General features: G+C 39.1%; 1 protein-coding gene across 1 annotated transcript; it reads left to right on the forward strand.

Annotated features, from left to right (window-relative positions):
- The first annotated feature begins 1,494 nt into the window (after window positions 1-1,494).
- Window positions 1,495-13,673, forward strand: LOC140240993 (SNARE-associated protein Snapin-like). The gene is made up of 4 exons (XM_072320769.1): window positions 1,495-1,642; window positions 4,624-4,670; window positions 5,344-5,462; window positions 13,150-13,673. Exons 1-4 carry the CDS (start codon window positions 1,554-1,556, stop codon window positions 13,390-13,392), a joined length of 498 nt encoding a protein of 165 aa, XP_072176870.1. The 5' UTR covers window positions 1,495-1,553; the 3' UTR covers window positions 13,393-13,673.
- Window positions 13,674-14,156: the final 483 nt, after the last annotated feature.

Genomic DNA, 14,156 nt, shown 5'->3' on the forward strand with positions numbered 1-14,156 from the left:
CTAAAATTAACGAAGAGAAAAACAGACCCGTTTTGAAGCTGTGGTGGGTGTGTTCATTTTATCAATGTTGTGACCTTCAACCTTGAAGAAGAAATTCGGATCCTAATTGATTAGTCTGAAAAGAAAGAGTAGAATTCTTTTGAACAAAACAATAAAAAAAAATAATGGTCGAAATCACATGAAAATAATGATAAGGAGGTTATATGAAAATGTGAAGTTCTGCTAATTTTCACAGAACAGTTCTTGAACAGTCGGTATAAGAATATGAAAATAGTATATTTGTCATTATCTCACAACTTGCCATACAGTTTGTACATAATTCTTTTTTTTTTAGATTTCTCATTTTTTGTTCTAATGCAATAAGCGCCCTAGTCTGAAATTCTGATATTATTATGTATTAATGATATACATGGGTGATCATAATTTATTTCTTAGTTATTCAGCTGGGAATAATTATATTTCACACTTTCATACAGCAGAAAATTTGTAATTTACGATATAATTGTTCACGATCAAATGGAAAATATTGTCGAGGTAATATTACATCACCATTGAGCTTACTCATCAACTGTTCAAGTACTGTTTTGCTAGTAAGTAGCGATCAGAAGTTTGAAATGCCATACTCAGTAATCTCATTGTTCGTTCGTTAGTTTTGTTTTGTGTTTTATCTGGACCGGAATTCTCCTCTAAATAAGTATAGTGTTCTAATCCCTGTTATTAGGAACCGTCATGGTGCAATGATATCAATGCTCTGTTTTTTAAGAGAAAAAGAATAAGATGAAAAAATGTGTCGTGTGCGTGAAAAGAATCAAGTTAATTGAAATACAAACACTTTGGAAAAAGCATTATTGGTATACATCCAATATTTTTCTTCATCTTCTTCTTCTTCTTCTTCTTCTTCTTCTTCTTCTTCTTCTTCTTTTTCTTCTTCTTCCACCAGATCTATCCCTTCTTCCCTTTCTCGTTCTTCTCCGTTTTTCTCATTCTTCTTCTTCTTCCACTTGATATGTCTTCTATTTCTCAAAACTGAAAGGCCCGAGGATGTACAGTTCCGAGACAATTTCGGGCAACAGAGGGCGGTCAACCAAACAAATAAAAAGACAAGACTGCCGACGAAGTGTGTAGGCCAGTGCCGTACTGGTGGTGTGGGCGTGGGTACAGTAACACATACATTGTCACTGTACTGCTAGCTAGCTGGTTATGGGGCCGGGAAAGCCTAGATCTGGGGGGCGTTTCATCAACGAGTTCGTCGGAGGTTTTCACCGACGAATTTGCTATCAGCCAATCAGACGCAAGGATTTACACTGACAACTGTTAAAAGCTAATGAAATCCTTGGTCTGATTGGCTGATAGCAAATTTGTCGGTGAAATCTCCGACGAACTCGTTGATGAAACGCCCCCCTGAACTAGCCCGACCAGACACTGTTACGCTATGCGAAAACAGCGACGTACCATGTACAGCGACTGGGCTGTGTATAGTTAGATCTGAACATGCAATGCTAGGCAGCTGCTGCTCAAATTGCCGACAAATACCCGTATTATCCTGAATAGCAATGGAGAATCGAGATGCTATAGCGTCTGGTATTGCAGAGCTGCTGAAACCTGCAGTTCAGGAAGTAGACGAACGAGTGAGGATTGTGAGGTGAGCTTGCGTAAATAACTGAAACTGTTCCGTGTAACATGAACATGTTAGAAATCTACACAGTCAATGATTAGGTCTATGTTATGACTGAGTTTATAAAACATGATCCCTATCGCATACCACTGAACTGTTTAGACATCTAGGTCCTAGAGTCCATCTCACTTGCACTTAGCATAGGTTTACATAGGACCCTACCTGGTTAACAGTGGTTAACATACCTGGTTGTACTCTTGATCTTGTAGGCATTAAAGGGACTGTACAGTACTGGTTGAGGTGGGGATTCATGTTTTGAACATTCTTAGGTGAGATAGTGAGAAACATCTCATGAAATATGAAAGAGCATGTAATTTTAAAAAGGATTCAACGTTTATTTGATGAAAATTGGTGTTCAAATGGCTGAGATATCCAAAAAAGTGATAATAATAAAAGGCGACATGCCCCACCTTTATTAGGATCTCTTTGTTTCACCTTGTTTTTGGATATCTCAGCCATTTAAAAACCAATTTTCATCAAATAAACTTTTGATACCCGTTAGAATTGCATGATCTTTGACATCTCATAGAGTGCTTTCTGAATATCTCGCAAAACGTTAAAAGCAAAATTCTCACCTCGACCAGAACTGTACATACCCTTTAAACTTAAAGTTATAAAATAATACAGAACTTATTTTCTCCTCTGCTACATGTACGCCATCATCTGGAGTGGAAGCCTGTTGCGGTAATTCACAAACTTACATTGTGGTATGGTGGTTTGTGTGTTTGCTGTTTGTTTATTGAGAACATTGCTATGCCATGGTCAAATGGACATGAATGTTATTGCAGCTCAGGGTTATAACTTATAGGTATTGTCCTTTTTTTTTGTCTTCAATGCTTTCTCCAATTTATCCAAATTAGATTTAAAAGAGTTGAGTGATGTGCTTATACTAACATAAAAGATATAATCTAAGTTATAGGGTTCTGCCGACACTAGCTGCGTGATTTTACCCTAATCGAGCAGTGCGTGTGAATTCGAGTACCTATCAGGCACCGCGGGTTCGACAGCATGACGGTCTTCCGGCACTGTACTGGTATCAGGTGGTAACTGTGTCACCGAAAAAGTGCATGTGTGTGTGCGTGATGAAAGTACTTACGGTACGCCACATGAATGCTCTAATGCCCTTCCCTGCGCGGCGCGGCGTGATCGAGCGCGAGCAGACCCTAGACAAACAGGGTGCTATGCAATATTGGCACACAACGGAACGCAACGAGTGGTAAACTTCGTGCTTCAATCACGATTTTAAATGAATGAATTCTGCTTAATAAAAATATCTGTAAGCAGGGGATCACTAATTAACCTATTGCAGAGGAAATATGTCCACTTGTGGCGTTGGCAAAATTATTTTGTGAAATGATAATCAAAAAACCAAAATCTTATCCCGATTCGTCAGTCTGTAGTGTTAGTGTTTATTTCGTCTACACCATGCGAAGTGTGAATACATTGTAGCTACCGATTTACGGGCAGCCACCACATGGACACACACACACAAACCTCGCCCGCGTGGTTGGTTTGCGCGATTTGTGATGGGATCGGATCGGGATGGATGAAGGAGGCATACAGTACACTATTAAATTATTCACATAACTGTTGTGGCAAGCTGGCGCAAGCTAGGATGTTCAAAAATGGAATCTGTTGTATCGCAGACTACTGCCAGCTTTCTCACACTTTGCCCCATGATCATGGCAATTTTCTGTGACGAAACATTGTATACAATGTATGTAAAGCTCGATAATCCTGCCCTGGAGAGCAAAAGCACGCGAGATCGCGATCGCACAGTTTGGTGTGATCAGCTCCGCAGCAGAAGCGCAGTGAGTGAGGCGGGCTTTTAGTGACCTTATCATTTGTCAAACGGCGTTCCATACAGCAAGAGAAGCTCGCCAGCTGCTCAGTGCGTGGTGGTTCATGGGATATCACTTTTGCATGTATACGGCGAATGAGGTACCGATAATATAGGGCCGTAGAGTGCACAATTGCCGACTTTCATACCATTACTCACAACAACTCACTCTTTCCTAGTTTCTATTCTAATGTGTGCGATCGTGGCGTAAGTCCATAATTGTTGAATGCCTTTATTTGAAATTGAAGTTAGCCATCTTATCTTCAGAGAATATGAGGGTATGGTATCCCTCAGACTCGTCAAGTGAACAAGAGCCAAAAGTCAAATGTAGGCCTACAGATGATTGTGGTGAGTTGAAAGAATTTGGTTGAGAAATGTAGCTCGATCGGAAAGCATACATAAACAAACATAGATCTATGTGTACGTAGGCTCTACAGTACATACAAACACCCTCAGCCCCATGAACAAGTGGAGACATGCAATCTTGCTGATATTTTCTGTAAAATACCCTGATTTGTCTTTCTTGTCTTTTATGAAATCCTAAGTATGTTCCATCTGAATGATATCACTGACAATCATCAATTTTGAGATGAATAATAAAGGCATCATTTACCAATTTCAGATGAAACAAAAAGCCAGCATTAGTGCTTCAAAATAGTTCTAAAATGTGAGTTAGGGAAAGAGACAACCAATGTGAAAATTTGAACCAGTATAATCAATGTTAACTATACAAAATGTGAATAATACAGTGTAGTAGTAATCAAAAAATGTTTCCATGCTAAACCGTCTACAGTTATGGTTTAATGAGAAAAATACTCATATCCTTATATTTTAGGCTTTATTGCAAAATTGTTATATGGTAGGAATCTCTTAGGATGTTTTGTGACACAACTGACTTGCACATACAGCTGTATATGCATCAAAAGTGATAAACTTGAACATTCTTTAAAGCACTGCTCCCAAAGGTAAATAGGACCTTTAATTAGTGGGGACCGTCCATTGGCAAGTGCCTGGATTGTATTTCATCATGCAATTTATAAATCTAACTGTCCTTGATTTTGCACTCTCTATGTCTGTCATGTGATGTATGGATGTCATGTCATTACAGGGAGAGTCAAGTGGAGCTGAGACATAAAATTGAAGAACTGGATGATGGTGAGTTCAGATAAAAAAAAAACAACAACAACAAGGTCAGTGTGGGGTCATGCAGAGCAGCTCAGACAATCTGTATTATCAGGTCAAGTTGTTTGATAGGTTTCATTAATGTTATCTTCATCAGGGATAATATTGCAAAAATAATAGCAACAAACTCTTTAACAGGCTTATTTCTCAATCACAGAAAAACTGAGGTTTTTAGAATGACACTGAACATCCGGCTGGAGTTGTAGAGATCCAGGTGTTTCATCGATTTCATTTCTGGGAGTGAGTCTGAATCAAGACAGTTGCAGGCATGTTGTGTTCTGTACTTGTCTGTCCCTCTATTACTGTGTTAGCCCAAACAACTATCTTTCAAATTTGTTTTCACCAAACTTGTTTCAGAGTGAAGTGTATGGGGACAATTATCAATCAATGAGATCTCTACAAAGAAGAATTTGGTAATTCCCTAATTCTTGAAACAACTCTATGACTTGGCAATTTTCTCACATGTATATTGGATATGGGACAAAGCATAATGTAAGCAATAGTTGATACAAATTCTGAAAAGTCAGTGTCTATACAAACGCTTAAGAAATCTTTTGATCCCAGCTTAGTGAACAATGTACAGGCACATTATTATGCAAGTTTGAAAAATCTCTAACATGCCGTATTCCTCCAACCTTCTAATCAGCTCTCAGGGAACTTTGTAAGGAGAAGAGCGCCCCCATTGACCTTGACTTGTACGTGAAGAAGCTGGCCAACTGCAAGAGGAGAGTGGCCACAGTAAATAACATTGTCCAGAATGCACAGGTGAGCATTTCCTGGCCTACTGCTTGAGCTCAAGCTGCAGATCAACTTGTAGTCCTGAAAACAAACAAAGCAGTGCAAAGCTTGTGGATTGCTTATAAAATCCAAAAGGTAGTAGCCTCCAGTCTATGATTTGAAGGAAGGAATACCCTTGGAAGTCAAGAAAATTAGGCTTATCCGTACTTTGTCCATTCATTCATTGACTCATTGATTCATTCCTCATCTCATTTAAGTTCCTAGTGTGAAATTTGAATGTTTTCAGAGCATTTGAAGTCCATTTCAAAGTAGATGAAAACCAGTAAAATCATTTCTGACATCTATTTTCGGTTGCATATTTCACAAGGATGTCCATTTCCTGAAGATAGATTTGGCCATGTAGAATTAAAAGTAATCATGTTCATTTCTTTTAAAAGACTTACAGCTGTAGCACTTACTTAGATTTAGCGTAAATCTTATTTCACCCTTTGGACTGCAGATGTTCAATCATAATAAAAGTTTGATTTGCAAAGAAGACCAAAATGTTCTCTAGGATATTAGGCCAAAATTTTGGAAGAAAAAAGGAAAGAAAGAAAAGACAAACTTCTGAGTTTTTCAGGGGATCACAGAAACCTTTCTAGAGCACTGTTCTTGTTGAGGAATGACCAGAACAGTGTTTAAAAACATATAGTATTCCTATCCCACTGTACCTTACACTAGAAGCACATAAATGAAATGATTACATCATGAAACAAAATGCCTCTCAGTGTTTCCATATAATTTCACACAAACTTCATAGTGTGATCTTCATGTGAAGTGTCCAAGTCATCTGAAGCTAATTTTTATGCTTAAATGTTTTATTGATGCTTTTGTCATTGATTCAAGACTACACATGTTAGGCTCATGCTCAGAGCTGTATGCACATGCCTCATCATACACATTGAAAAGAAAGAAAGCAAACAAAGTCTCCAGCAATCATAGAACTGTCATCTTATCATGATTAATCTATTACTGCAGTCATTTCCTGCGTGCTCCAGACTTTTTTCTTGACTGTTTTTTTTTTTGGTGTTTTTGTTGTGTGTTGTCTTTTTTTTTTTTTTTTTTGAGGGGGTGGGGGGTAAGGTGGGGATGGGATGGGGGTGCAGGAAGAGTATAGTTTTGGCTTTCTATTACCCCTTTCAGTAACTCATGCATTTTTTGGCTAGCTCCTGGCCTGAGCTAAATTTGGTGTACCAAGCAGTAAAAATTGTGTTTAGTAACTATAGCAGAGCCGCGCTACTTTTACGATGACCCATTCACGAACTCGGCCATGTAAGGGATAACTATGTACCATGGTATTAAACTGAACGCGCGCTCTGGTGGAGGCACAGCCAGGTAATTGTGACCTTTGACCATGCAAGGAATTTTTGCCTGAGCCTGGCACTGCTATCGTTCATAAACTCTTCTATCAGCGCCAGGCTCGCGCCTGGTGCTAGCTTACAGCAGTGCCAAAATAGCTCGAGCCTGGCGCGGGCCACTTTGGCCCGACCCATTCATAAACTCAACATTTTATGACTTCGCTCGGGCCTGGCCCGAGCTAAAAGAGTTACTGAAAGGGGTATAGGTGTCTGCCTATTGAACACATTGCATCACCTTTCTGTTTAAATTATCTTTGGGTAGGAGAGACTTTGAAGGGTGTGAAAGGTTCAGAAAGTCAAACTACTTTCTAATGGCATTTTAGAGGTAGACAGGGTACTGTAAGAACAGGTCATACTACAGAGTAAGAGAGCCTGTCAAATATTGGGCTATACATGTATTGTTGGTCATCATATTTATAACAACAAGCACAGGGTATCATCTTCACACTTGGACTCCCCTTCACACCTGGGTTACTCTTTCCTACTTTATAACTGCTTTCGTGTTGGGAAATCAGCTGGTGTTGGCTCCATAATGCTTTTCCCAGGTTTTATAAAAAAGTGTAAAGTGTAGATTTTAATAACAATGTTCTAATAACTTTGGATACAGAATAACACCTGTCCTCTGCATGAACTGTGTGTAAATGGCTCTGGGGAGTTCTGAATAACCAAACAAAACACATTACCAGGATGGGCGCCCCATGTCTTTGAGCATGTCACAGACGCATGGTAAAAACTTTTTGTGTGACTTTTGGAACACGATGCCAAATAAATGATGATGAATGATGCTAAAAGTAAAAGGACTTATAAATGAGCCGAACTTGTACAATGCTAGCTTAAAGGTACTAGCCCACATTTGCAAACCCACGAAAATCAAAACTGCATAAAACAGGTCCAATATGACTTCAAGTACAAGTTATAACAGTAACATACCTCACCTGTTGCTCTTTGTCTATACCATTCGATAAAAGAGAGAAAATCATCGTTTTAAAATCAATTTTCAAACTGGGTCAACCCGACCCAAAATCAAATTACGAGCGCGGGCTAGCTACGCACATTAACTTACACATGTATCGCATGCATGTAGTATGTGCGTAGACCGGAGCTAGCGAGCGTTTTTATACGCATGCATACGGTGCATTTTCATTTATTTTTATGAAAGTAATGTACTAATTGGAACGAAATTTTGCGCAGGTGTTACTGCAATCATACCCAAACTCCATGCTAACTATGAGACCAATTGCTGCAGGTTTACAAATGTGGGCTAATACCTTTAATACTGAAGACTCTTCTTGAAGATTTTCATCCTTGGATTACAGTTCAGTCGCTTTGGTCAAATGTTCAAACCCAAAGCTAAGATAGCTCCAGACAGTATCTAAAACCCTAGAACTCTGTAGTTTAATGCTCCAAAGGGACTCAATTCTTCATAGATATGCCCTTCACTTGTAGTATGGGCTTTGTTCACATTCATTGGCACACAACATCAAGATTTGATAATGCAGCATTTGGGAATTTCAATTTATAGACCACCCTGAATTGTCATTACTCTTCTGCCCTCAATTTTTGGCTTGAAACAAGTTTTTTGAACTTCCTTTCCCTCATAAAGTGGGCATAATTGAGATGAGCAGGATGGGGTGCCTGAGGAATTCAGAGTGAAGCAGTGGTTTCAAAATCTTAAGAATCTTGGCAATAAAAGTAGGGAATGCTTGTCCACATTGAATCCAGTCTTGCGCTGAAATTTTAATCATATGAAATTATATATTTTTTTTCCATTTCAAATTGAAAACCAGGTTTTTCTATACCATCGTAAAGTGGAATTTGCTGATAAGTGTTTTACTTTGGTTTGCATGTCTTTCTTCCAGAAGGCCAAATATTTAGTGTGTTAGGTGTATGTGCATCCATATATCTGATTTGCAGAATTATCAATATCTATATGAAATATTATATGTGTGTACATGTATGTTATACATACCTTCATTATCAGACAAAGTTACATCAAATCCTTGGTTTAGAATTTGCACTCCTTGGAGTGTAGCATTGTGTTCGCTTTCTTCCACCTGTTGCCTGTACAGCTTTCTGTGCATCATCTTCTCTCGCACCCATTCTTCATCCCCACCCATCTCGTTCACCACAGGAGCGCCTGGGACGACTCCACTTTCACATCTCCCGGGAGACGGCGAAGAGGAAAGCCTTGATCGACCCTCCGACGGCCGGTCCACTTCCCTGAACATTCTTTGCGATATTTATGCTAAGAGTCCATTTCCCTGATCCTCCTGGTAAATGAGTCATCTTTAGAAGTCACATTGGTTTTGCAGTCTTGCCCTTTCCCCCTTTACTTTTCGTTGCAATGGTGGTTTGTGAGTTAACCCAGCAGTATTGCACCTTTACCTGAAAAGACAAATTGCTTGTATCACATGGCATTTGTCCATCACTTCGTTTGTATGCCCGTCCTACTTTCAATATGTACACATGTTCTTGTTCTGGTCTTTCTCTCACAGACTTTGTTGGCGAGACTAACCTTTCAGTAAACCTTGTTTTGCTGTCTTTTGTGAAGTGACGTTGTCCTCCATGTTCAATCAATAACTGCAGTCAGACTAGCAAAGCTTTGAGAAATTCAATTTTAAGAATACTTTGTGAAGTTTGGTTGTCTGTTCACACTGGTGGCCAAAATGCTAAAAGTTTCAGTTCTCAATAAGAGTTTAGGTTAAATGGCTGCTGCACAAGTGCAACAAATAAGAAAGTGTACGCCGGCTAACAACTTCGGAGGCACTGCAAACACAAAATGAACCAGTCATGTGACAAACTGAAGTTCAGATGCGTGTCTTCAGAATGCACAAAGTTGCAGGGGTTCACAGGTTCAGGAAAATTTCCCAAGTTTTAGTGAGGAGCTGCGCAAGAGGTTTTTGGAAAGTTAGCATACAGGCTGGCCTAACTGTGATACCTTAAGAGTTCAAGAACTTAAACATTAAGAAATTTGCCAGTTTGATGGTGGCTAACCTGTCATGAACACAGGAAACTTTCTCATCTTGCTTCCGAATTCAACCAAATTTCCACAATTTAGTTTGTTAAAATTGACAACTGGGGCTGGTTGAAGTCAGGTTGAACATGGAATGAAGTTGCTCCTGGCCTTTCTTATTTCTTCTTGGTCACTTTCCTTATTTTTTTTTTTTGTGTGTGTGTGTGTCTGTCTGTCTGTCTGTCTGTACAACTCTGATTTTATGCATAGCTTACTCTGCGTGCGTACATGACATATCGCCACATGTTCCTGTATAATGACAAAGTTTATTTGAACATAATGATTTTGAACTTTAGTAATTATGACTTCTCCAGCATCTGAGTGTTTCCATTGATGCATGGTTCATCCCACTTTAGTTTCACAAATGGTTTTCACAAATGCACTTTTTTTTTAAAAAATTTGTATTGTAGAAATCATATATTTTGAGAAGGTGTGTGTGAACATGCCCACAAATTTGGTTACAGCCACACCCACAAATTAGAACAGGCAATGATGTCATCACATCACAATTCTTCCACTGGTTTATACACAAAAATATTGCAAAGATCAGAGTTAGGTCAATAACCACCCATTCTTTCTATATTAAGTCTTAGTTGCTTGGTTATGACAAGATTGCAGTGATTTGATGCAAAGAGTACAGCTTGTTCTGACTGATTTTATGTAAAAAGAAAAAGAGGAAAATGTATGTGATAATTTATGTACTGTCAATGGTGGGCTATATGAGGTCATTACATTATCACTGTCAATTTTGTCACTGTTTGAGGACCACATGAAATTTTTGAAATGCCATAGCTATCTTATTTGGGGTCTGATGTTGATGAAAGGTCCATGATTCTGTTTGTCTGACTTTATACCTACGTATTCACCAGGAAGACCATGGTTTTGAACCCAACTTGAATATGGTGTGGGATTGTAGAGTTCAAACACAATATCTAATAGATTATTCATACCCAAGGCCATATGCTTTGGAAAGACCAATAGGTTCGTTCATTTATTTTGCATGTCGGCAAGAGATACATATTGCAGTGGTTTTAATTTCTGATGCTTTTCAAATTGGCCGATATTTGCAAAAATTTATAGCATGCCAAGAAATTGCTGATTTCAAGGATTCCAAGGGGGAACTACTGTACATTTGGTTTTTTTTTTTTTTTTTTTTCAAACAGGGCTGCCATGGCCACCAGGAACACAATGTCAACTAAACATTTAGTTAATGTTTTGTTTTACAGTTTGCATTAACTTGTCTGTTTTTCCCTCTGCTGTTTAGCTGACCCTGCATCCTACTGTGGTGTATATGTGCTCTTTTCTGTGGGTTACCTTGCACTTTGATGCAGTTTGCAGTTTATTCTTGAAAACTAACCCGAATGTTCCTGCCTCACATCCCCCTCCAGTCGCACAGTGATTAATCATTAAACTAAAAGTAAAAATTTTGTTTGTTTGTTTGTTTGTTTGTTTGTTTGTTTTAATCAGTACATACATGTGTTCAGTCTCAGGAAATGTGGGCCATTTCCATACCACACCATTAGATCGGACGATTAAAAAAACTAAAACAAACAAACAAATAAAGACCAAAGAGTAATCCACAACACACAGTGTGTATTGCTTCAATTATTGATTCACAGGCTAACAATAAGATGTTCCCGAGGCTTAACATATAAGAATGATGTAATTGAAGAGGAAGCACTTATTGCACTAACAGAGATTTGCATGTGTAGGACTAGTCATAAACTTTGGCATCTGAAGTGTTGGAGACAGTTTTTCATAAGTATGAGGAGAAAGGCGAACCATTTTTATGATGATGACTTCATCATAGATATCAACCCTGAAAGTACATGAAACAAGAATGAGATATGCTTCAGTGATTCTTTCTTTCTTTTTTTCAATCCTGCTTTATATTCTCCACATAGCTTGCATCTCAATGCCTTATATAACAGTGTTTTGTTTGGAGTAGACAGTTTGTCCTGCATGTATGCATATTGCCATTTTCCCTTTCCTTAATAGCTCAGAACAAAGTGACTCTGTGATTCATAGTGCTCTTGCCAGGTAATTCACAAAAAAGGGCATTATTTATTCATTGTTTGTTTGTTTGTTTTTACTTACACCTTGACTTTGTATATGTTACCTGTAGCTTGTGTTTTACCTTGTCTGCAGATTTTGTGCATGGTGATGCATTTCAGGGTCAGTGCGAAATGCATGAATGTGTTAGATGAGGTTCACTGCGTAGGTCCTATAGTTTTCATGAGGAAATCCAGCATTCTTTATCTCTCTCTGTGATGTTTGAAATTTGAAACTGATATGTAGCATACTGTAAAAGTGGAAATTTTCGCACATTTTGTGCAATCAGAAATGAGGGCAAAAATAAAAGCGTGCGAATAGTTTTGCTCATTTGTATACCAGTAATTAATGTCTTGATTCTGCGCAATTAAAAGCATGTGAAATTCATCTTACCTGGCCAAGCACGAACACTGACTAAGGCTAAAGAAAATGCTTTGGACAGATCAGCCGTTTAAAGATGATGACTAATACTGTAAAAGTGAATATTTTCGTGTGAGTAATTTTTCGCGTAGGCGAGGTCAAATGAATTTCACATGATCTCAATTTGGCGGAATCAGGACATTGATGACTGGAAAGTACGCAAAATATTGATTTTCACGGTAGCTTCTTGTTGCATGAAAGTTTACACTTTTACAGTATGGGAGGGAACATAATGTTCTGTCAAAAGGTTTCAAATAGTACTGAGGGAGATTTCATGTCCTACTGAAGAGACTTGAAACCTCCCTAAAATAGCTGTTTTGAGGGTGATCATTCTATATGTTCTTGGCAATAGATTAATTATTTGTTGTATCATTCGGGTAAATGAAATTATTTTGAGAATTAGGCATGCTTTTTGAAATCCAAATGTTCCATTTTTGCAGCATCATTGACAAGATGTATAACCACATACAGCCTCCTGTACTCGGTGCATACCAAATTGCATGCCCAAGCATTGTTGTGTGCTGCTTTCTTCCTTTGCAATATGTTTTCTGTGATTTGTTTTACCCTCGGGAGAGCATCCTCATAAATTTTATGCAAGCGGGAGAATAATACAAATGGTAAACTATCAGGTGACCAGGGGGTGTTTCATAAAGCTTTTCGCAAAGTTACGAACGACTTAGGAATGACTGGTGATCAGTTCTTGTGCTGAATTACGGAAATTTTGATAAGTATAGCCTTTTTATATATCTTGATGGCATTTGACAGATTTTGCGAGATTTTTCCACACAATAAAGAGTGCCGTCCTGCTCCTTTCTTGTCCATGCCTCGGCAGGATAGAGTTCTCAAGTTGGACGCGCGGGTCAACTCAACCACCGTCAAACGCTACCGCTTCATGGAACGACTCCGCAGTCAACTCAGCCATGACCCCGCCTCCGAGGCCAGGGAGACGCCAGAAGCGGGGGCAGGTGGAGGAGAGGATGAGGGGGAGGGGGAGGGGGAGACTGAGCGGGAATTGTCCGCAGTGGGTGAGGCGGAGCCTGTTGCCGTGCAACCAGGAGCGACGCGGGACGAGTAGGAGTGTGTGGTCGCCTGTGCTACTGGTTTGACGGACTTGTCCGGTGGAGGAATTTGAAACTGGAGGGGAAATAACACTCAAAAACTGTGCAATCAGCAACACTTTGAAGGAACAGCTCTGTAAAATAAAACACTTGCAAAATATTACAAAGTGCTTCTAAGGAACACAAGTTGCTTCTCGGTCATGACAGTAAATATTACTTTGTTTGTAATGTTACATGTCTTCATGATTTAATCCTATTTGACATGAGGCAAGTGGAAGAAAATGCAAACACGAAATCAAAATACATGTACCAACAAACTTTGAAGATACATTTGTTGTTTTTTTTGTGTTTTTTTTTTTATAATGGTGCATATTATACAGTCAAACCTGCCTTAGCGGCCACCTGTCTATAGCAACCACCTGTCTATAGCGACCACCTGTCTATAGCGGCCACTGAAAAATCCCCCCCCCCCCCCCCGAGAGAAAAGCAGTGTTAAAGACCCTATAGCGACCACCTGTCTAACGTGGCCAGCGGAGACAAATTTTCTTTTCCGCGGTAGATTTTAACCTGTCTATAGCGGCCAAAAACCCAATGGAACCGTAGCCGAGCCGTTAATTCAGTGTGTTTTTCTGCTTTGTAGCCGTGCGGGCAACGTTCAGTGATCGCCACTGCTGCATTCATCCCTCATTCAGTCATAATAATGCACTAGTTTTCAAAGCTTTCTTCACGATAGTACACATATTACTGTGCAACAATTTCTTATGTACACTGGCATGGTTAA

The sequence above is a fragment of the Diadema setosum genome, chromosome 17, assembly GCF_964275005.1.
Source record: "Diadema setosum chromosome 17, eeDiaSeto1, whole genome shotgun sequence".
Lineage (NCBI taxonomy): Eukaryota > Metazoa > Echinodermata > Echinoidea > Diadematoida > Diadematidae > Diadema > Diadema setosum.